Here is a 25,633-nt window from a genome sequence, read left to right on the forward strand (position 1 = left end):
TATCTGTAAAGCTTTTGAGTTCTCCTTCATATCTGAATGAGATCCTTGCTGGATACAGTAATCTAGGTTGTAGGTTATTCTCTTTCATTACTTTCAGGACGTCCTGCCATTCCCTTCTGGCCTGGAGGGTTTCTATTGATAGGTCAGCTGTTATCCTTATGGGAATCCCTTTGTGTGTTATTTGTTGTTTTTCCCTTGCTGCTTTTAATATTTGTTCTTTGTGTTTGATCTTTGTTAGTTTGATTAATATGTGTCTTGGGGTGTTTCGCCTTGGGTTTATCCTGTTTGGAACTCTCTGGGTTTCTTGGACTTGGGTGGCTATTTCCTTCCCCATTTTAGGGAAGTTTTCAGTTATTATCTCCTCGAGTATTTTCTCATGGCCTTTCTTTTTGTCTTCTTCTTCTGGAACTCCTATGATTCGAATGTTGGGGCGTTTGTTATTTATTTTTAATAATTTTCTAAATATATTGACTGTGCTGAATCTTCGTTGCTGCACCGGCTTTTCTCTAGTTGTGGTGAATGGGAGATGCTCTTCAGTTGTGGTGCATGGGCTTCTCATGATGGTGGCTTCTTGTTGTAGAGCACAGGCTCTAGGGTTCACTGGCTTCAGCAGTTGAAATGCAAGGTCTCAGTAGTTGTGCTTTCTGGGCTCTAGAGCACAGGCTTAATAGTTGCTGCACATGGCAGGTAGGATCTTCCCTGACCAGGGATTGAACCCATGCCTCCTGCATTGGCAGGCAGATTCTTCACCACTGAGCCACCAGGAAAGACCTTGTTGTTTATTTTTAGTTTAATTCATTTTGGTCAGAGAACATACTTCATAAGATTCCAATTATTTTTAAACTGTTGAGATTGGTTTTATGTCCCAGAATAGGATCTTTTTGTTTGTGTCCACTAAAAAAAATAAATGTTGCTGAGTAATATATTTTATAAATGTCATATAGGAAAATTTTTTTGAGAGTTGCCTAGGTCTTGAATATCTTTATTGATTCTCTGTATACTTTATTTTATCACTAACTAAGTGAAGATTGTTGAAGACTAACTATATTTATGGCCTATGTATTATTTTGTTTGTTTCAAATTTTGCTTCATGTAAAATACATGAATAATACTAGATAATATTTAGTCTTATTTATTAGATTATTCATTTATCACTAGCTAATATTCTGCATTTTCTCTAGTAATATTCCTTTCTTTGAGATCTATTTATATTAGTGTGACCATCCCCTAATTTTTATGACTAATGTTTTCATAGTATATTTTCTGTTCTTTTACTTTTAATTCATTAGATATTTTTAATAGACTTGTTGAGTGTGGTTCACATATGTTAGAATTAACTCATTTTAATTATAAATTCAGAATTCTGTAATTATTACAATAATCTAATTTTAGAACTTTTTCATTACTCCAATAAGAGAACTCATACACAGCGGCCATCACTACTCATCTCAACCATCATTAATAGCAGTCCTAGACAACCACCAATCTAATTTCAGGTTCTTAAGTTTTGCATATCCTGGATATTTCCTATAAACAGAATCATTCAATATGTGGTCTTTTGTGACTGGTATCTTTCATTGAGCATAATTTTTCCAGCTTCATATGTGTCATAGCATTTATCAGTACTCCATTTTTTATTGCCAAATAACATTCAGTTGTATGGAAGTACCACATTTTGTTTGTCCATTCATCAGTTGATAAACAATTGAATTTTGGGAGCCTTTTGCAGGAAGAATGCTATTTTAAGTTTGTGAATAATTGTGATCAATATTTAAGATTTCTATTTTTTTTATTTTGAGGCGTTGTAGATTTACATTCAGCTGTAAGAATTAATACAGAAACATTTACATACTCTTCATTCAGTTTCCTGAAATTGTAACAGCTTGCATAACTGGAATCCAATGTAACAACAGGAAATAATCATTGAGACATTCCATTGAACTTATTCAGATTTCACAGATTTTGCATGCATTCATTATAAGTGTCTGTGCATGTATTTAGTTGCATGCAGTTTACCACAAGTATAGATTCTTGTGACCATCACCACAGTCAAGATACAAAAAAATTCCATCAAAAAAATCCCTCGAACCACACTTTTATAGCCATAGTCATGTGCTGTCACACCCCCCACACAATATCACCAAACCTGGCAACTACTACCATGTTTTTAATCTGTATAATATTGCCATTTCAAAAATGTTCTATAGGTGAAAATGTACAACATTAACCTCTTTGAGATTTCTTTTTTTCCTCACTTACAATTTTTGCTTTCACACATAATTGAGAGTCATACAAGTTGTTTTGTGCATCAATAATTTGTATTTGTATTGCTGAGTAGTTTGAACATTCTTGGCATTGCCTTTCTTTGGGATTGGAATGAAAACTGACCTTTTCCAATACTGTGGCCACTGCTGAGTTTTCCAAATATGCTGACATATTGAGTGCAGCACTTTCACAGCATCATCTTTTAGGATTTGAAATAGCTTAACTGGAATTCCATCACCTCCACTAGCTAAAGAGATGGGAATACCAGACCACCTGACCTGCCTCCTGAGAAATCTGTATGTAGGTCAAGAAGCAACAGTTAGAACTGTATATAAAACATTAGAACTGTACATAGACTGGTTCCAAATCGGGAAAGGAATATGTAAAGGCTGTATATTATCAACCTGCTTATTTAACTTATATGCAGAGCACATCATGCAAAATGCCAGCCTGGATGGAGAAAAAGCTGGAATCAAGATTATCAGGAGAAATATCAATAACTTCAGATATGCAGATGACATCACCATTATGGCAGAAAGCGAAGAACTAAAGAGCATCTTGATGAAAGTGAAAGAGGAGAGTGAAAAAGTTGTCTTAAAACTCAACATTCAGAAAACGAAGATCATGGCATCTGGTCCCATCACTTCATGGCAGATAAATGGGGAAACAATGGAAACAGTGAGAGACTTTGTTTTCCTGGGCTCCAAAATCACTGCAGATGGTGACTGCAGTCATGAAATTAAAAGACGCTTCTTGAAAGACAAACTATGACCATCCTAGCTGCGTATTAAAAAGCAGAGACATTATTTTGCCAATAAAGGTCTATCTAGTCAAAGCTATGGTTTTTCCACTAGTCATGTACAGATAGAGAGAGAGAAAGTGTGTGTGTGTGTGTGCATGTGTGTTTGTGTGTGTGTTAGTTGCTCAGTTGTGTCCGACTCTTTGCGACCCCATGGATTGTAGTCCTCCAGGCTCCTCTGTCCATGGGATTGTCCAGGCAAGAGTATTGGAGTGGGTTGCCATTTCCTTCTCCATACAACTGCCTCTGTGTGTGTGTGTGTGTGTGTGTTATGTCTGACTGTGACCCCATGGATTATAGCCTGCCAGCCTCCTTTGTCTATGGAATTGTCCTGGCAAGAGTATTGGAGTGGGTTGCCATTTCCTACCAATGTGAGTGTTGGACCATAAAGAAAGCTGAGCACCGAAGAATTGATGCTTTTGAACTTTGGTGTTGGAGTCGACTCCTGAGAGTCTCTTGGACTACATGGAGATCCAACCAGTCCATCCTAAAGGAGATCAGTCCTGAATATTCATTGCAAGGACTGATGCTGAAGCTGAAACTCCTATACTTTGGCCACCTGATGCGAAGAGCTGACTCATTGGAAAAGATCCTGATGCTGAGAAAGATTGAAGGCGGGAGGAGAAGGGGACAACAGAGGATGAGATGGTTGGATGGCATCACCATCTCAATGGACATGAGTTTGAGTAAGCTCCGGAAGTTGGTGATGGACAGGGAAGCCTGGTATGCTTCAGTCCAGTGGGTCGCAAAGAGTCGGACATGACTGAGCGACTGGACTGAACTGAACTGTACTAATTGCTGAGTAGGTTTCCATGATATGGATGTGCTACAATTTATTGAATCTTTCATCTGTTGTGAAGAATTTGAGTTTTCTCAAACTGTTTTTGAAGATTATTTTATAGGTTTTTGTATGACTAAAGCCTCTCATATCTCTGGCATAATGCTCAAGAGTACAATTACAGGTTGTATGGTAAGTACAATTTTAGTTTTCTAAGAGGCTATAGTACTCTTTTCCAGAGTGGCTATACATTTTACATTCCCAGCAGCAGTATATGGGTGGTCCAGTTTCTCTATAACCTTGTATTTGGTGGAATCACTCTTTTTAAAGTATTGTAACAGGTATCTCATGGTATCTTACTGTGAATTTCATTTGCATATTCTCATGGTTAATAATGTGGAATAAAGATTTGTATACTTATTTTCCAATTTATACCCTCTTCAGTATAATGTCTATTTGTATCTTTTGCTCATTTGCTATTTTTTTCATTTTTTGCCTTTTTTTTTACTGGTTGAGGTTAGGAAGTCTTTATGTTTTCTCTATACAAATACTTTGTCAGATATGAGTTTGGTTCAGTTTAGTCACTCAGTCATGTCTGACACTTTCCAACCCCATGAACCACAGCATGCCAGGCCTCCCTGTCCATCACCACTCTCAGAGTTCACCCAAACTCATGCCCATTGAGTCAGTGATGCCATCCAACCATCTCATCCTCTATTGTCCCCTTCTCCTCCTGCCCTCAATCTTTTCCAGCATCAGGGTCTTTTCCAAAGAGTCAGCTCTTTGCATCAGGTGGCCAGAGTACTGGAGTTTCAGCTTCACCATCAGTCCTTCCAGTGACCACCCAGGACTGACCTCCTTTAGAATGGACTTGTTGGATCTCCTTGCAGTCCAAGGGACTCTCAAGAGTCTTCTCCAACACCACAGTTCAAAAGCATCAATTCTTTGGTGCTCAGCTTTCTTTATAGTCCAACTCTCACATCCATACATGACTACTGGAAAAACCATAGCCTTGTCTAGACAGACCTTTGTTGACAAAGTAATGTCTCTGCCTTTTAATATGCTGTCTGGGTTGGACATAACTTTCCTTCCCAGGAGTAAGCGTCTTTTAATTTCATGGCTGCAGTCATCATCTGCAGTGATTTCGGAGCCCCCCAAAATAAAGTCTGACACTGTTTCCACTGTTTCCCCATCTATTTGCCATGAAGTGGTGGGATCAGATGCCATGATCTTAGTTTTCTGAATGTTGGGCTTTAAGCCAACCTTTTCACTCTCCTCTTTTGTCAAGAGGCTCTTTAGCTCTTCACTTTCTGCCCTAAGGGTGGTGTGGTATGCATATATTATTTTCCATATTATACCTTGTCTTTTTATCTTTTTATTCAGTGTCTTCTTCATCACAAAAGTATTTAATTTTGATGAATCCTACTTTATCAATTTTTTTTTTCTTCTGAATCATGGTTTTGAATTAAAGTCAAAAACTTTTCATTTAGCCTACATACCCAAAATTTACTTTTTTATGTTTTTCAAAGTGTTTTATAATACTTTCATGTTTCACATGTAAGTCTATCATGAAGCTTGGGCTAATGTTTTTGCATAAAGTATGAAATTTTTTATCAAGGTTCATTTTTTGCTTATCATTTTCCATTTGCTTCAGCATCACTTGTTGAAAAGGCTATGGCTTATTTGCACTTCATTCTTGTTTTTCAAATTTGTTTTAAATTTTCTGGATCTATACCTTTTCGTATACATTTATAGTTGCCTTGTCAATATTTATGAAAACAATTTGTTGAGATTTCAACAGGAATTGTATTAAATACACGTTTAATAGTTTTGGGGATCATTTTGTGGAGAATTGACTTCTTTATTATGCTAAGTCTCCAGTGAAGGAATGTGGTATGTCGATCCATTTATTTATGTCTTTGATTTCTTTCATTGCATTTTGTAATTTTTTTGAGACAGACCCTGTAAGCTATGTACTGGAATTATACCTCAGAATTTAATTCTATTTCAAACAATTTTAAATTGCATTGTGCTTTTTAAACTATTTCAATTTCCACATGTTCATTGTTACTGTTTAGAAATATGATTTATGTTCATCTTGTATCCAGTGACTTGGCTGAATGTGTTTATTTATTCTAGAAATCATTTTATATATTGGTTGAGATTTCCTACATAGATAATCTTGTCATCTTCAAATAGGACAGTTACTTTCTTTCCAATGTGTTTCTTTTATTTATTTTCTAAGCTTTATTGCATTCTCTAGAACATGAGTGAGAGTGATGTGTCATGTTGCTAATATTAATGAAAGTCATCCAATGGTTCAACATTAAATGTGATGTTAATTGTATTTTAGGTTTTTGGTATATGATCTCTATCAAGTTGAGGATATTCCCTCTGTTCCTAATTTGCTAAGAGCTTTTATCATAAATGTGTGCTGGATTTTGTCAAATGCTTTTTCTGTGTCCACTGATTTGATTATTTAAATGTTCTATAGCCTGTTGAGATGGTGGATTACACTGATTTTTCAAATGTTGAACTAACCTTATATAACTCTTAATAAATCTCACTGGATCATGATATATGATTATCTTCTAGTTTTCTGGATTTGATATGCTAATATTTTATTGAGAATTTTGCATCTAAGTTCATGAGATAAATTGGTTTGTAGATTTTGTTTTTGATTTTGTATTTTTGTTTTTGTACTGACTTAATCTGGCTTTATTATCAGGGCAATACTAGCCTTACAAGATGAGTTGAGAAGTGTTCCCTCCTCTTATGTTTTCTGGAAAAGAATGAGCAAAATTATTGCAGTTCTTTATATATTTAGTAAAATTCTCTATTAAAGAATCTGGAATTTTTTTGCCAGGTTGCTGCAGTCCATGGAGTTGCAAAGAGTCGGACATGACTGAGCAACTGAACTGACTGACTGAAATTACAAGTTTAATTTTTAATTGGTGGTAGTACTATTCAGCTATTCTGTTTATCTTTGTTAAAACTTGGTAGTTGAATACACACACACACACACATTATATCTAAAGTATAAACCTGGATTTCTCTGAAGCATGTGTTTAGATAAAAATGACACTATTCAGCAGCAACTAATTTTTATAAGATAACATATCTGAAAGATAGATCGTAGAATGGGGGATAAGTGGTAAAACAGAGTGTGGGTGCAGATAAGGATATATAAGTAGGGTATATGGCTAAAGGGGGAAAGAGAACACTTTGTGTGGCTACTTCTCTTATATGTCTTGCAAATTCTTTATTGCATCTGGCTTCTGAGAAATTGGACTATATAACATAATACTTAGCTTCTTAATGCTCTTGCTAAAACCATATAGGATTGTATGTCTCTGTAGGCCAGTGACTTTCAAACATCTAACCAAGAGCAGAGTCAGAAATCTGTGACAAAAAAGTACAGTCTGATCAGTGTCACTCTCTGTACATCACACACACAGAGTATTCATGACTTGAATAGAGTGAAATATTAGTGCTTTTGATGCCATCCATAAATGAATGAATTTTGTTGTTAAGATAGTATTTCTACTTATACTGCAGAACATAATAGAAAGCTTATTAGTTTTTCATTTTGACTGTGTTTAAAGATGCTGGTTTTTCTTGGGACTGTGGAATACATTCCTAAGCAGACATAAATAACATCAGTGGTTTCTGAAAGGGTTCATTAAACTAATTCCACTGCATATTATTTGACTTTAAGGCAAAATGTGGAAAAAGGAGAGTCTTTGTTGCAATACGTTTAAAGAATTATCTGTTAAAACATATTTTTTAAAAACTATGAGAGAAGGATACAGTTATAAAAGAATAACTCAAAATCCTTTTGACTAGTGTACCTTCCCTCATCCCCAAAAGCATTTTTGGTGGCTAGTTTCTGTAGCACACACGTTGAGAAATTTTGTAAAAAGGGATTACTTTATTTAATTAGCATCATTTATTATCTATAGTTTGAAATGTGCTTGTGGATTCAACGATAAATCCAGTGTGGCTCATTTTCCAAATTCTTATAATTTGTGGAATATATAGAAGATATAGAATATAAGAAGATGAAATCAGTATTAAGTGCCAAAGGAAGAGTTTAGCAGAGGAATAACCTTCAGCTAAGAAAATTGAAGAACTCTGAAGGAAATATAACTTTAGATGGACCTTAAAAAAAGAAAAGAATGAAAGCATTTGATAATGGTATCAGATGGAATTATTGACAATTTATATTAAAAATATGAATGAATGCTTAGATACAGAAAGATAGGGCATGTACCAAGTTTATATTCATTTATTTTCTTGATAAACAATTTCAGTGTATACATGCTTTTCATCAGTCATTGTGCTCAGCACTATGGACTTAATGACCTACTTTCAATGAAAATGTAAAATAATACTGAAGGTAGAAAACTTGCTATTACACAAAATAATAAATGATGTGATAAGAATATTCACAGGTACTCTGTGAGGGCAGAGAAGGAGAATGGGCATTTATATTAACCTTGAAACTTTAAGGCTGCTTCACAAAGTAAGAAAATGTTAAAAACATGGCACTTATTTCAGTCTTAAAGAGTAGTATGTGAAAAGACCCTGAGTTAAGATGAAATAATGAATTTTCAAAATTAATTAGAGCTCAATATAAAACAATTAACCTGATAACACAATCTTGGAGAACTAGGAAGTATGAAGAGTGAATTTTATCTCAGTCCCAGAGAAAGAAGAGGGTCAAAAGAGGTAAAAGAAGGAGAGCAGGGACGAGGTGAGAGAGAGAGCAAGAAAGAGCAAGCAGTAAAATTAGGAGGAAGTGGGAGAATTCTGGTGTCAGGCAGGTGATGATTTGAAAAATCATGGGTTTAGATTTGACTTTGTTTATAGGTACTGTGTCTATAAACTTCCCTGGTGGCTCAGACGGTAAAGCGTCTGCCTACAATGCTTCCCTGGTGGCTCAGAGATTAAAGCGCCTGTCTGCAATGCGGGAGACCTGGGTTCGATCCCTGGGTCGGGAAGATTCCCTGGAGAACAAAATGGCAACCCACTCCATGGAGAATCACATGGACAGAGGAGCCTGGTGGGGTACAGTCTATGGGGTCACAAAGAGTTGGACACGACTGAGCATCTTCACTCACTCACTCACAATGTGGGGAGAACCAGGTTCGATACCTGGGTGGCAAAGATCATCTGGAGAAGGAAATGGCAACCCACTCCAGTACCCTTGCCTGGAAAATCCCATGGGAGGAGCCTGGTAGGCTACCGTCCATGAGGTCGCAAAGGGTCGACACGACTGAGCGACTTTACTTACTTACGATAGGTACTAAAGATGAGAGAAAACAGATCAGACCACCAAAGATGACATCTGTTGTTGGAAATGCTAATTTTGAGAAAGTTGAGAACCAGAGATCCACCGAGGACAGCAATGAGGATCTGAGAAGAGAGTTATAAACCAAAGGAATAAGCTCAGAATAGTTCTAGGGTCTTTTTAAAAAAATGGTAAAGACTTCTGGTTCTTTTAGTATTCTTACACTTAATTGAGTTTTAAAGCAATCCTATAATCATATTTTTTAAGGTAATATCTATAAAAATAAAATGTTGCATTTAATTTAATGCCAATTTATGATTTAGTTATTTCTCTAGAAAATTGTGTAAATAAAAGCAATTTTAGTAAAGATTAATTATGGCAGATCACACCGTATTATTGTCAGTATCCTATATTGAATATGCAATGAAATTTGATGCTATTATTAATTTACTATGCTCATTCAAATTTATTAATAACTCAAATGGCATGTCTTAAATTCTTTTTGGGAATAAATAACTATCATAGGTAACAAGTTTATGACATTTAGTATTATTGTTATTGATATAATACTCCTAAAATCCAAGTTAATAATTACACTTTCACAACATAAAATCATGAGTATGGCTGTTTCAAGTGTAAAATGCAGAAGATAACAGACAAATTGAAATGTTATTGCTAGAAATTCATCATGTTGCTCTTTTTTTTTTTTTCCGGTATATCTTTTGCCACCCTCTGAAATTATCTTATGCATTTGTTTATGTTATCTTCTTTGTTTGTAAGACCACAGATCTTGTTGGTGGTGTTTACAGTTATATTTCCAACCCTTAACATCAGTGTTTGTCACATAATAAATGCTCAGTAAATAATGAGTATACTTATTCTCTTTCAGTACCAAGAGGTGATTCTAACTGACTTTATACTAAAATGAATCCATATGGGCCTACCTTCAAGTGACCATAGTAGCTTCATATAGGGATAACAATGAGTTATATTTAAGAAATATCTCTGTTAGTATTTAATAAATTATTTATCATGATTAGCTAATTTAATGTAATCTTTCTAGTTGGCACATAATCTCAGACCTCCATTTCTCAGACCTCCTGATAACATGTGAAATATATTGCACATATATGGAAATTCATTTACTTGATTGCTTCATAAGTCATGAAGTCATATTGTATAAATCATGTTTAAATAGTGAGCAATACTAAGAGCAATTTGGAAACTCCATGTGACTCCCTTATGAAGCTAAATAGTTTTCTTCTCTGGTGGCAAGTGGGTCTTTGGTGCACTTGATTTCTAGTTCTAGTTCGGTGTCATGGTTTGTCTACTGTTATGCTTCATGAGAATAAGCACTGATCTGTTAGGAATATCTGTTTGGTTCCACCTCTGTTAAATTGTCATTCTTTGCTCTACCTCATGCACATTTTGCTTCTAGATAATTCTGCTCTAACATCTTCAGTTCTGTCTTTCTCAATTCCTGAACCTGAATTCTGTTTATAAACTATAGTTCCATAGTAGCTATTACTTGCCTTTTTACTCCATTCTGTTGCTGGAATTATCTTTGATGTTGCTGAGAAAGGTGGAAAGTTTATCATTTTTATTGTCTGTATCACCTTCTTTCCTCTCACGCTTTTCTTGATGTCCTTGTTGAGTTGCTTCTCATCTGTTGGATTTTCTAAAGGTCATTGTGCATACTGTATACTTTAGTCTTTTACAGCCATCCATGTATTATATTCTCTTTATATTTAGAAATGTGTGCAGCCTATCAAAAATAATTTAAACTTTCCCTAATGGATGTTTATGCTCATTGAATTAGGGAATTGAAGAGCATAAAATTATAAATCAAATCCTGGCATGCTATGTACTGAAAATATAATTTTATGAAATCCAAATATTTTCATTGAAATTTGTTTAAACCAAGCAACCCAAAAAGCAAACAAAATTAAATATAACCTGGATACTGCACTTTCTGAAAGAAATGAAGTAATTTTTAAAAGGTGAATTTTAAAATTAAGCATGTATTTTACATATATTTATTTACTCAATTCAGATGCAGTTAAAAAAAGAAAAAAACAGCCAGCTCTACTTATGGACAGTCATGCTAAGAAAAGAAGAAATAAGACACTGATTCAGTTCAGTTCAGTTGCTCAGCCGTATCCGACTCTTTGTGACCCCATGGTCTGCAGCACGCCAGAATCCTTGCCCTTCACCAACTCCCAAAGCTTGCTCAAACTCATGTCTATCAAATCGGTGATGCCATCCAACCATCTCATCCTCTGTCATCCCCTTCTCCTGCCTTCAATCTTTCACAACATCATGATCTTTTCCAATGAGTCCGTTCTTCACATAAGGTGGCCAAAATATTGGAGCTCCAACTTTAGCATCAGTCCTTCCAATGAATATTTAGTACTGATTTCCTTTAGGACTGACTGGTTGGATCTCCATGCAGTCCAAAGGACTCTTAAGAGTCTTCTCCAACACCACAGTTCAAAAGCATCAATTCTTTGGAGCTCAGCTTTCTTTATGGTCCAACTCTCACATCCATACATGACTCCTGGAAAAACCATAGCTTTGACCAGACAGACCTTTGTTGGCAAAGTAATTTCTCTGCTTTTTAATATACTGTCTGAGTTGGTTATAGATTTTCTTCTAAGGAGCAAGTGTCTTTTAATTTCCTGGCTGTAGTTACCATCTGCAGTGATTTTGGAACCCAAGAAAATAAAATTTCTCACTGTTTCCATTGTTTTCCCATGTGTTTGCTATGAAGTGATGGGACCAGATGCCATGATCTTATTTTTTTGAACGTTGAGTTTTAAGCCAGCCTTTTCACTCTCCTCTTTTACTTTCCTCAAGCAGCTCTTTAGTTCCTTTTCGCTTTCTGCCGTAAGGTTGGCGTCATCTGCATATCTGAGGTTAGTGCTATTTCTCCTGGCAGTCTTGATTCCAGCCTGTGCTTCATCCAGCTCAGCATTTCACATGATGTACTCTACATATGAGTTAAATAAGCCAGGTGACAATATACAGCCTTGATGTACTCCTTTCCCTGTTTGGAACCAGTGTGTTGTTCAATGTCCAGTTCTAATTGGCTTCTTGACCTACTACATACAGATTTCTCAGGAGGCAGGTAAGGTGGTCTGGTATTTCCATCTCTTTAAGAATTTTCCACATTTGTTACGACCCACACTGTCAAAGGCTTTAGCATAGTTAATGAAGCAGATGTTTTTCTGGAAGTCTCTTGCTTTTTCTATGTTCCAACGGATGTTGGCAATTTGATTTCTGGCTCGTCTGCCTTTTCCAAATCTAACTTGAACATCTGGAAGTTCTCAGTTCACATACTGTTGAAGCGTGGCTTGGAGAATTTTGAGCATACTTTGCTAGTGTGTTTGAAGAGTGCAACTGTGCAGTAGTTTGAACAATCTTTGGCATTGCCTTTCTTTGGGATTGAAATGAAAAATGACCTTTTTCAATCCTATGGCCACTGCTGAATTTTCCAAATATGCTAGCATATTGAGTGCAGCACTTTCACAGCATCATGTTTTGCTCATATGGAATTCCATCACCTCCACTAGCTTTGTTCATAGTGATACTTCCTAAGGCCACTTAACCTCACACTCCAGGATGTCTGGCTCTAGGTGAGTAATCACACCATTTTGATTATCTGGGATCATTAAGATATTTTTTGTATAGTTTTTTTTGTGTATTCTTGCCACCTCTTCTTAATGTGTTCTGCTTCTGGTAGGTCTGTACCATTTCTGTACGGTTTGGTCCATACCGTTTCTGTATCAGTTTAATACACTGATAGGGGTAAATTAAAGAAAATTTGTTCCAAAGCTGGTGGAGAAATCAGAAACATATGTGATAGAACCCACCTTGTTCATCTTAGAATCCATGAAAATTGGATTTCACAGTAATATTGCCAAGCCCATTGTATACATTCTTGGGCATAGTGATACAATAAATGTGAATTCATAATTTTTGTTCTTTGGCAGGTGGTTATCCACTAAAAGTGATGGCTAGCTCCCAAGCGTCTTAGGAAATGTGATTTTAGGGGAATAAAAGGGAAGGATGTAGGATAAAATGTTTTTGCTTCACTGTCTACACTTCACGACTGATAACATGTGCAAGGATGGATATTCTGATCTCCCCATACCTGTCTCCGAGAATGAATACTGCCAAGCATTGAGAGAAGAGTTGTAATCTCCTGCCCCAACACACACACACACACATGCACGCACACACACACACGCCCCCGAGTGGTCTAGTTTGTCTTCCTATGAAGTAAGGAAGAAAAGTATAGGCTTTGAGGATTGGGAAAGATATGTCATATATTGGTATTAGGAAACCTTTTCTAGAATTCTGCTTCACAATATAATAGTCTTTTGAGAGCATTTTACCTTGGCTTTATAACACACATCTACTATTTAAATAGTTAGGTTTATACAGTGGTATGTTTTGTTGAATTAAATCAGGAAAAACTGCTTTGCTGGAAATCTTCAAAAGATTATAGAGCAAGAAAGTTATTTCATCTGTTAATCATGACCAATATCTGGGGCATAGTTTTAAATATTTGCTTTAAGGAGATTATGCAATAATCTTTGTGACTAGATACATGGTGACTAAGTATATATACAAAATACAATCTGTTTTCTATCAATTGGAGCAGAACTCTAGTGCTTTATAGTATTATAATGAGCTAATCATGCAAATATACAATGCTATGAAATTACATTAAAATAGTGCTTGTTCTTCGAAATGAAATAGTGAAATCTTCCATTGAATGTGAAATGTTAAAAATATATAAAATGGAAAAAACTATATCAATTGCTTTAAAGTCTGTTTTGTAACTATACTATATCAATACATATGTAGGTTATGCAGTGACCAACACTATTAGCTAAGCAGCCATTATGTTTATTATTGTCTATTTAATAAATTTGGGAGAATCAAAAATTACACTGAGTTTCCAGCTGATTTTACTCCTATATGCAACCTGATTGGAACAGCTAATTTTGAAATTATACTTTTCTATGCGTAAAACAACTATTTCACTTGTGCTTAAAAAGGTAGCAGTGAAAAGTTATGAATATTGTACACAGGTAAACCTTTTGGGGTCCCAATTCAGTGAAAATGTTTACTACTCAAAAGCTTTTTAAATTTTTTTGTTGTTGTCTTCCATAATTCAGGTTATCTGGAATGAATATACCACCACCAATTATCAGCAACAAAAACTGGCTCAGACTGCACTTTGTTACAGACAGCAATCACCGGTACCGTGGATTTAGTGCTCCATACCAAGGTATATCTATTTAATACCTCTGCCTCTTTTGATGTGTAAAATGATTTTGGTATACACAACTGCATTTTATGATAGAGGCAAAATATCTTTAGCTGTTAAACATGGTAATTTGAGTAAGCAAACATGATCATTTTCTTGGTGAGGCAGTATTGTGATCATAACTAAATTGCAGTATAAAAGTTAGTTGGATTTTATAGCACACTGTCCAGAATAAAGAATATTATAACCTCTAAAAGGTAATGTGTAACATGTAATATTTATCTTTAAGAAAGTGCTTCAGCAGTGGAACATGCTACCTAAACGTACCACAAAACACTGCAGAAAATTCAGAAAATTCTAAACAGGCTCTTCATCAATTGAAATCCATTTCTGTATACAGTGTTTTTGTGGATACTATTTTAGTTACCTTGTTAAGATTGCTGTCTATCATTTTTATTAACAGGTATAATTTTGAATAAGTGAGATATAGTATTTGCTATATTAACTTTAAAAACTCTGTTTAGAACTTGATTATTATGAAGATGGAGTATTAATAAAAATGTGTCTTCTGTATTGTTTAGTAATATTATGTGGATTTAGTGCACTTTATCCTCAGACTACTTAAGTAAATAATTCATTTCATTCTCAGCAGTGTATTAGCTACTATTCAGTGAACATTGCCACAGTTACATATTTCCATTTATCTGGTTTTTTTTTTACAATACCTTCCTTTTTAGTAATCTTCAGTATTAAACACTTTGGGAATTTAATATGATGGCTTTCAGCAGCTTATAGTTAATAACTAAAATAGTATTAGACTACATATTGTTTTCTGGAATATAGATTTCAACAATTTATATTTTGTATACAAGCAACCTTTCTACAGCTACCCTGTCAATACATTTCTCACAATAATAGCAAAAGGTTAATATGATTGGAATTTGTAATAGTGTATTGGGTATCACTGTAATAAAAATTCCTAAAATTTTAACTCAAGATTTTAGACAAAGTCCACTGTAGAAAAATATATAATTTCTATTGTAAAGTTATTAATTCAAATGGAAACATGAATGCAGATTTTCTCTTAAAGCTATGCATTGTATTAACATCTCTTACAATAGCATATATTGTCTAGTATATCCATTAGCTCATAAAACTTTATATTTTTAAAATGAAAATTAAATATCTATAGAAAAATTTGTTTTCCTTTATTTTATTAAAAATAACTGGCATATTACTTAAATGTTATGATTTTAGCCAGTGTCATCTTTAAGTTTACAATCACATTTTGCTGAGTTTTTACTTAAATTTTTAAAATTTTTATGTACTTCAGAAATAAGAGGACTTTCAATTGAAAATAAATAGTTTTTATAGAGCCTCTTTACTTCTGGGTTCACCCCTTTCCTTATGGAGTTTTCCACTCACATGATTTTATGGCTCTGATTTCCCTCTGCAATAAGTTAAGGCAGATGGCATGGCAGATATTCAAATGACTATCATCTTTGACTCATGTGGTGATCCTTTCTGCTTAATTCATGGAATCCTTTAGTAAGATGTACTCTTTATCTGAATAGAAATAAAGTAGCACTTATTTTATATTGGAAATGTACAGCTTGGAGAGAGGAAAAAAAATAGATGTCCTGTCTTAAAAAATAAAGTGGTATTTCATTTGCTTTATGCTGTATGGTTTCATGAAAATGGTATCTTTAGATAGGTTGTTTTACATTATAAGACAGTAGTACAAAATTGTTAGTAGATTTGTGTGCTTAATTATCAGTATTCTACTGACTGATCTTAAATTGACGTTTATAGTATTTTCAAGATTCAATTTGATTTTCCTTCATTGCCTATCCAGTTTCAGCACTGAAGAGTAACATATAAAAAAATTTACTGAAGCAAAAATAGGGAGTGTTTTATGGGATATGAATTATTTCTATATTCAGCAGGAAAAGGAGCTCAAATGAGGATGACTTTAGGTATAATCTGTATCTTCACACTTATAGAGGGAATAAGGTGGCCTGAGAAAATGTAAGCTATGATTTTATAATAAAATCAAGGAAAAGTTTTAATATATAAAAGCACACCTTTGCACTGTATCCTTTTAAAACTTTCCTGATTCAGCCTTGATTTTTCCAATTGCAGTATCTTCAAAAAGCATTTTACCTAAACCACAGTAGTTCAGTTGAAGAAGTAATTATTGAAACTATAATCAAAGAAATTTGGATTAACAAAAACTCTGCGAGGCTAACTTAAATAGCCATAAAATTCATAATTCCATAATCTGATGTGCTGAATACATGCCCAGAAATGAAATGACAATCGTGATTTTTAGATTATTTCATGCTACCATATAATTTCAGAAGTATCTAAATTGTAACCAGTTCAAAATAGAAAATTTTGTGGAATATTCTACTCAAAAATCACCACCAGGTCTCCATGTGGCATGGTTTCCTAATTACTCAAATACTTACTGAGTACTTGTAATTATTATTGATTTATATTCTGTTTCCAAAGATTGATGTTTTTCCCCATGTTTTTGTTTAATCTGTATTATTTATAAAATATTATGAAAATAAACTAAAAACTCCAAAGATTCCCTAGTACCATTAGCTATTTTTAATAGCTTGCCCCATAATTGATCCTATAATTGATAGTGTAGGCACATAGATACAGCAACATGCTTTCCCCCATAGAGCTTCCTTTCAGTTATGTTATAGACTGGCTTATTTATTATTTTATATACAGCAATTTAAATAGGGTTAAGTAGAGGTTGAGGATACACACTGACAAATATTATGTTCTGACCCAAAAGTATTGAGAATAATCATGATTTAAATGAAATGTCTTTGGTACAGAAAATACTTTTCCTCCCCTTGGTCCCACATTGAATATATTCACTCCTATCTAAAACAAATAAAGCATACCCCCCAAATTTATCTATATTGGGAATTTCTTTTAAAGTTCTATTATTATCTGTTCTATGCTTTAAAACTTTTCCTTTTTAAATTTTCAATTCTCCCTCAAAGGAAGATTTCAATATCATTTTTCCATATTAGTCTTTGATTTTAAATAAGATTCTTATATTTAATTTCCATTAATCTCTTCTAATGAGAACTTGAATAGTGCTACTTCACACATAATAGTGAAACTTTTTTTTAATCTATGGTGTTTTTAAGTTCTCTTATTTATTTATAGAAATCCCCATATTATTGTCACTTTATCTTTATTATAAACCTAAAATCTATTATTTCCTATTTGCATGGATAATTGATCATTTTTTCTTAATTTGTAAATTGGAAGGAGATTTTCAGATGACAACCATAGAGAAAATTTTACCTCTACATGATGTTTATTAAAAACTATAATTTTTTATCCATAAGCATCAGTTATTCAAGTGTGAAATATTATCATTGCAGTTTCATTTTAAGTTATTTGGTGTATCACACTTTTTTAATATACAAAGATACAATTGCTGTATTAATAAAATTATCTTTGGCATGCATATTTAGGAATTATAGCATTTAAATAATTCCAAATATCTAAATATATGAGTAATCTTATAGTCTTCTAAATCTTTATAGGTTTTATCACAGTTTGATTTTTCTTTTGTCTTCCATAGTATTGTTGATATGATTCTTTTTATGCATATCAACATTTTGTAGACTCTTAGTTTTAATTCAACAAAGGTATGCCAATAGTAATAGAGTGTGTTTTCAATTTATGTATAAAAATGTTTTATAGTATTCTAAAAGGGATTAGCATTTTCAGATCAGCAGTGCATCTTTTTGGTAAGAAAATCATACTTAATGGACAGACCTTTCAAATTCTATTGAAAATTCACATAAACTCCAGTTACACTGAGGCCCTTGGCATTTTAGATGCACATAATTTCATTTGGAAATAACTTCAAAGTAGTTACTCTATATTTTACATTTGGAAAGGTTTTGACATAAGTGTGTGTGCACCGTCACTGAACAAAATAAATGAAATTATCAGGGATGCAGCATAATATAGTGGGAAAGAATAGAATTTGATGGTCAGAAGGTCAGTGTTGAATTGTGAAGTCAACTAATTGCTATCTGAGTTGTCTTAAGCCTTGGTTTCCCAAAGAGTGAAAATATTCACAATAGCTAGACATGTTATCTTGGTGCAAATCAAAAGATACTAGGATTTCTTTTAGTAAAACTCAGACATGCAGTGAATAAAGATACTATTTAATGAAAGAGATAATCAACCATATGCGAAGAATGAGAAGCACATTGTCTAACCATGAGGTACAGATAGTTAAAAAAAAATTGTGATCAAGCATAAAATTTAAATCCAGCAATCACAATTAAAAGGAAAAATGTTAAGTTTTTTATTTCTCACTATCACAAATGGTGTCCATATTTCTCCAGGGGAAAAAAGCACTTTTCCTTAGAACTCAAATTTAAAATACAGTTTTTGTGAAAGTATAACTGAAAAACAGGTTCCTCTGTATTACAGAATTTAAAAATCATAAAGTTTGAAAATAGAGCACAACATCAAAGCAATTCTGTTTAAATGCATTGTTTTCTAATTTTGCTTAGACAATCAGCTTTTCATATTTTCCTTTATACATTGTTTAAACAAAGGCAGGGAATCATATTTCAGCATCTAATCTTGAAATATCTCCTCTAACTTAATAACTATTAATGTGAGTCATGTTTATGATTTCAGGATTGAAGGTGGGAGCATGATATAGTAACAGAATATCAAACCCTTTTCGTTTGGATAATTTAAGTGTAGTTTACTTTCATGGGAATATAGCACATGGACACATAGGCTATTTTTCTGATAAAGACAGTGGGCATAGCCCTGTCAGCACAATTTAAGAAATAGTCAGTGATATACGTCTGTGAGTGTGTGTGTGTGTGTGTGCGCGCGCGCGCGTGCAAGTGCTCAGTCACTCAGTCACGTCCAACGCTTTCCGACCCAATGGACTGTAGCCTGCCAAGCTTCTCTTCCATGGAGTTTTCCAAGCAAAGTACTGGAGTGGGTTGCCATTTCCTCCTCCAGGGTATCCTCCCTACCCAGGGATCGAAGCCATATCTCTTGCATCTCCTACACTGGCAGACAAATTCTTTACCACTGAGCCACCTGGAAAGTTTATATATATGTTAGTAGGTATTGTTTCTATTTTAATTGACCACATTTTGAGATAACATTCACAAGCTGAATTTGAATCCTTATCTTAATCCCCTTTTCATACATGGGCGAACTGCATTATTTTAAGCTTATATAAACTGTGCATGCATGCTAAGTCACTTCAGTCATGTCCTGCTCTGTGTGACTCTATGAACTGTAGCTTGCCAGGCTCGTCTGTCCATGGGATTCTCTAGGCAAGAATACTGGAGTGGACTGCCATGCACTCTTCCAGGGGATCTTCCCAATCCAGGGATCTAACCTGTGTCTCTTATGTCTCCTTCATTGACTGGCAAGTTCTTTACCACTAGCACCACCCGGGAAGCCTCATAAATTAAACTAGATATTTCATTTACTGAGTTTAAGAGAATAGGAAGTTGAGTTCTGTTGGTCTGTAGAGTTTGAAAATAGTTCCTAATCTTGTCATTTGTTTTATTTCCTTTTGATTTGAATAACAATGTAACCATTATATCATCATGTATCTTTTAGTGCTAAATAGTTACTTTACCTTGAAATACTTAAAAAAAGAAACTTCTTTTACTTCTCTGTCTTTATGAACCTATCTGGTCTATGAGATTCATCAACCTAATATAATGTCCACAGAACCTATGGAAATAATTAAAATATATTTAGTTGTCAGAATGGTCTAAGTAACCCTTGGTCTAAAACAACCATTAAAAACTCCCTGATAACATTTTCTTGCATGATATAATTGTATATTTTGTAGTTATGGCAATGTAACATTTAAGGCCTTTGACCATATTAGTTGATAATGATGTTAGAATTAAATTCTTCCATAGCTGACTATGGGGTTTCCCTGGTGGCTTAATGGCAAAAGAATCCACCTGCAATGCAAGAGACATGGGTTCAATTCCTGGGTCAAGAAGATCCCCTGGAAAAATAAATGGCAACCTACTCCTGTATTTTTGCCTGGGATATATCATAGACAGAGGAGCCTGGCAGGCTACAGTCCAACAGGTTGCAAGAGTCGGACAAGACTTAGCAACTAAACCACCACCATAACTTAGCTGTAGCTGACTATATTTATGTTTTCATTTCAATCCTTAAAATTTATTTGCCAGTCATATATCTCCCAACCTAAAATTCTGTTCATAAATTACGGGTGTATTTAACAGTAAACTGAGTAATTGCCATTTAATTTCAAATGGAATTTGAAATTTGTAGAGAAGTAGTCACGTAAATCAGCATATTAAATACTGGATTGAGATTCTGTTAAAAAATTTAATTGTTTTCTAAAGAATCCGTCTTCATAACATTGATACTAGAAGAACCCTAACTTATAGATAAAAAGGGAAATATTGCAGATTGTTACTTTAAAAAAAGCACTATGATGCTTACATTTTCTGTGTTCTTAATGTGTTTAATATATGAAAGTGAAAGTTGCTTAGTCATGTCCAACTCTTTGTGACCCAGTGGACTATACAGTCCATGGAATTCTCCAGGTCAGAATAGTGGAGTGGGTAGCCATTCCCTTCTCCAGGGGATCTTGCCAACCCAGGGATCAAAACCAGGTCTCCCATATTGCAGGCAGATTCTTTACCAGCTGAGCCACCAGGGAAGCTCACACACACACAAATACAGATATACACAAACATATGTATACACAAACCCATTATTGATATATCTTAAAGAGTGAAAGTCAAATTATATTAACCTTATTTTAATATCTCATTGAATTTGTGAAAACCAAGATATATCTTAGTAGAATAAATGGAATTTAGATTACTATCTTCAAGTATCAATAGAACTGTTATTCATAGGAGATAATCTATCAAATATCCAGTTTTAATGTAAATCATGTACTAAAACATCTAGCAGGTTTAAAATATAGTACTTGATGACCATAAAACTGAAAAAATTTTTGATTTACATTTTAATTTGGATCATACATGCCTACTATTGACAGAATAAAGTTAAAACTTCACAACCTCTGCTATGATAAAAGTCTCTTTTGTGTTAACTCAGCTTTCTTGGGGTAACGTTCAAACTTTCATGGTTTAGGCCACCTCCTCCTTTTTAAAGAAAACTTCTAGTTATAAGTGATATCTTTTGAACCCTCATAGTGATGAGTTGAAACCTACTGGTCATGTATAAACCCCAGTTCTTAGTCAGACATATTAGCTGCTTTCAGTGGAGACTTCATTTCTTGGTACCTGAGAATTCTGCAGATACCACTACTGGTGTCCACAGGCAATTCGTAATTTGTGATTTTAGCATGGTCAGTTGTCTACCTTTCTGATTGTACTCCATACCTTTTGCTAGGTCTTCCATTCAGTCTGGCTAGAACTCTTTTAACCACATATTCTATAATAAATTTTCTTTTTCCCTTCCCATGATGGACCAGTGGCAGGGTCCTGGCTCTCTGTTAACTCACTCATATGTTTCTGCCACCCAAAACATATGTTATGCTGTGCTACTGAATGTGAGTATGTATTTAAGAGGCTTATATTTTTCCATAAATCAGTGCTGTAAGACTTCAGAATTAATTCCTTTAGCAGATGGACTTTAACAAATCTGTATAAAATTTTGAGCTATCCTCACTAACCTCTATCCTCCATGAAAGATTTTATATGAAGTGCAGCTTATACTTCTTATTCCTAGCAGATGGTGGGAGAACTTCTCTCTTAGAATGTCCTGAGTTTTCACTAGTAATGGCTTTTGGTAAAGCTCTGTTAACTGAGTCTTCCAGGCTTGCCTCTTGATCTGAAAACATGACTCTCAAGACTGACATGTGGGTTGGACTTTGAAAGTGAAAGTGTTAGTTGCTTAGTCTGTCTGACTTTTTGGGACTGTGTGGACTGTAGCCCACCAGGCTCCTCTGTCCATGGAATTCTCTAGGCAAGAATGCTGGAATGGCTAGCCATTCGCTTCTCCAGAGTATCTTCTGGACCCAGGGATCAAACCCAGGTCTCCTGCATTCCAGGTGACTTCTTTACCACTGAGCCACTAGGGAAGCCAGGATTGAGCTTTAAATAATATAATTTTCAGTCAAGGCTGTACAAGAACTCTCCCAAATAAGAGGAATCCAAGGTAATCAAAGAATGAGAAAGTTCACAGAAAAATGATTAATGGTAACAAGAAGTACAAATATTTAGATGTTCAAAATAGCCTACTTTTATTAAGTGAAAAACTATTCTCCTCAAGGAAATACACATATTATCTTTCCTATGTAAACCTAAAAGATATTCTGTATTGATTTAATAATATTCAAGCTACACTTACAGCTTCAATTATTTTTTTAAAATACATTGTCTACATTATTTACTGTCTTTATTATCCCAACTAACTTTGATTTAACACTTCCCTTTCAGTTAATGTGATTTCTATCCAATACTTTAAATTATTATAAATTTAATTAATTAATAATACTTTTTTAGTCTTAATTATGTGAATTTCTTGTATTTCCAAGTATACAAAAATTTAAGACAAAGTATTACAAAATTTGCCATTGTTTTAAGGTAGTACCACATGGTGTTTCTTTATTGTTCTATTTAACATTCATTTATATATGAATATATTTGGCAGCATATTGGTCACAATAAGGAGTCTTAAATCTTCACATTTACCATCTCTAGTGAGGGCACATCACCTGAAGAATAGCAGTAATAAAAAATAATTGATGAAGCTGGTGTTTAATAAACAAAATTCACTGTTTTATATTTCTGCTGAGATGATTAAGATATTGAACAAGTAAATTTAGTTTCTAGTAATGACTCAATAATTGCACAAAATGACTTACAAAGGGCTTCAGTCAATCACAGCAGGTAGAAGTAGTCAAACACAATGTAAGTGATTGATTCCTCTATATCAGTATGGAAAATGGAGTTTGAGGCAATAAGCCTATAGGCTTTAATTATTATTTTTATATTTTAGGTAGTTTTACCATGCCACTTGAAAATGACATCATGGGATTAAAATCCCAAGACTTTTAAATTCAAATTCACAGATACCTAGAAATAGCTAAAGGTAATTTAGGAAAAGTTTGTTTAAATTGACAAAGATATTATTAACTTAGGATTTTCCTGAAGTTTAGAGTTGTACGGTGTTTGATAGTCATGTGGAGGTCAATTTTCTGGCCCAAAACACTTTGGAATCACTGGGTTAAACAAATTTAAACTGAATTATTTTATTTAAGTAGATAAGCCCTTTTAAGCATTTTTTTGAACTACTATTCCTTAGGACACATTTTGGGAAATGATCCTATAAGTTATGATAGAAAGGATTGACTTTTACCTGCCAATAAATTTACCATCACTTAGTCTGTTCTTTTATTCAGTTTTTTATTTCACTTAAACTATTAAATGAAGCATGCCAACTGCTAATATTTAATTAAACTAGTCAAATTTTTAGATTAAAGCTCACATTAGAGATGTATTATAGAAAATTTATCTTCTTACTTACCCATCCATCTGATTTTGTTCAACAAAAATATTTATGAGCACTTGCTCTGCACCAGACCTTGTAGTATACTAGACTCTGGTATACAATCCCTGAATTAAGAGAGCTTTTTGCCTAGTATGTAAAATATGAGTGAATATTCTATTAGGAGAAAAGTAATTTATAAAGTGTTATAATATAGAATATGTGAGCTCATGTGGGCAGTGAAGGAGAATGTATGGTCCTGGAAAGCTTCCAGACTTGAGTCTGAAGGATGCAGAATAGTTTTCCATTACAATGAACACGTGATAACTATGAGATATAAAACTATATTAGCCCACTATTTGTTCTACAGATAATTAAAATATTGAAATAGTATTGATTGGTAAATATCTACTTCCAGTAGACCCAGAGTACCTGTATTGCCTTCCTGACTCCTGAACTGCCCCATCTCTTTCAGGACGCCCAGGATTATCCAGTAATACAACAAGTGGCTAATTGCTGGCATAGCTGGTTGCCTTCTGCATACCGCTGTGTCCACCATTCACAATTCAGTTTCTAATTCCTGCTAGCTATTACTCAGTATTCTCAGTATCATTCCCAGACCTCCTGGTTTCTGACAAATTCAAAATGATCGGCAAGCAGCAAAAATTACTACTCTCTATTACTATTGGATACTTTTTAAAATATGTTGTTCTATTAAAAGAATAGGACATGGAAGCAACCTAGATGCCCATCAGCAGATGAATGGATAAGGAAGCTGTGGTACATATACACCATGGAATATTACTCAGCCATTAAAAAGAATTCATTTGAATCAGTTCTAATGAGATGGATGAAACTGGAGCTCATTATACAGAGTGAAGTAAGCCAGAAAGATAAAGAACATTACAACATACTAACACATATATATGGAATTTAGAAAGATGGTAACGATAACCCTATATGTAAAACAGAAAAAGAGACACAGATGTACAGAACAGACTTTTGAACTCTGTGGGAGAAGGTGAGGGTGGGATGTTTTGAAAGAACAGCATGTATACTATCTATGGTGAAACAGATCACCAGCCCAGGTGGGATGCATGAGACAAGTGCTCGGGCCTGGTGCACTGGGAAGACCCAGAGGAATCAGGTGGAGAGGGAGGTGGGAGGGGGGATCAGGATGGGGAATACGTGTAACTCTATGGCTGATTCATATCAATGTATGACAAAACCCACTGAAATGTTGTGAAGTAATTAGCCTCCAACTAATAAAAATAAATAAATAAATAACTGATTATAAAAAAAAGAATAGTATAATCTGTGTAAGTTAAAGTGTATGAATAGTATAAACATTCTACCTATATACAAAAACTGGAAAACAGACTCTGAATTGTTATGATTTTATAAGTTCCACCTCCCTAAAAAGAGTGACTGTGTCTTTTTATCTCTGCGTCCCAGAGTTTACCGTATTATAGGTACCCAGTATATGCTGAAAGAATGATTGAATGTTATACATTCAGATATATTTGTCACACAAAATATTTGTGTGTGCATTATTTCATGTGATCCTCACAATATCCCATCTATTGCTTTATCTTTATTTTATCAGACAAGAAACAAAGACTCTGGGACAAGTTTGCTGACGTGCTTTGCACAGACACCCAAGCTAGGTGGCAG

At 34.3% G+C, this 25,633-nt stretch overlaps 1 protein-coding gene across 1 annotated transcript in view; it reads left to right on the forward strand.

Moving 5' to 3' along the window:
- Window positions 1-25,633, forward strand: part of CSMD3 (CUB and Sushi multiple domains 3) — a 1,322,573-nt gene that overhangs the window by 469,771 nt on the left and 827,169 nt on the right. Inside the window, exon 6 of the mRNA XM_043879976.1 lies at window positions 14,322-14,434. Within this exon, the coding sequence (XP_043735911.1) occupies window positions 14,322-14,434 (113 nt within the window). The remainder of the gene's footprint in view (window positions 1-14,321; window positions 14,435-25,633) is intronic.

This window comes from Cervus elaphus, chromosome 21, assembly GCF_910594005.1.
Source record: "Cervus elaphus chromosome 21, mCerEla1.1, whole genome shotgun sequence".
NCBI classification, from domain to species: domain Eukaryota; kingdom Metazoa; phylum Chordata; class Mammalia; order Artiodactyla; family Cervidae; genus Cervus; species Cervus elaphus.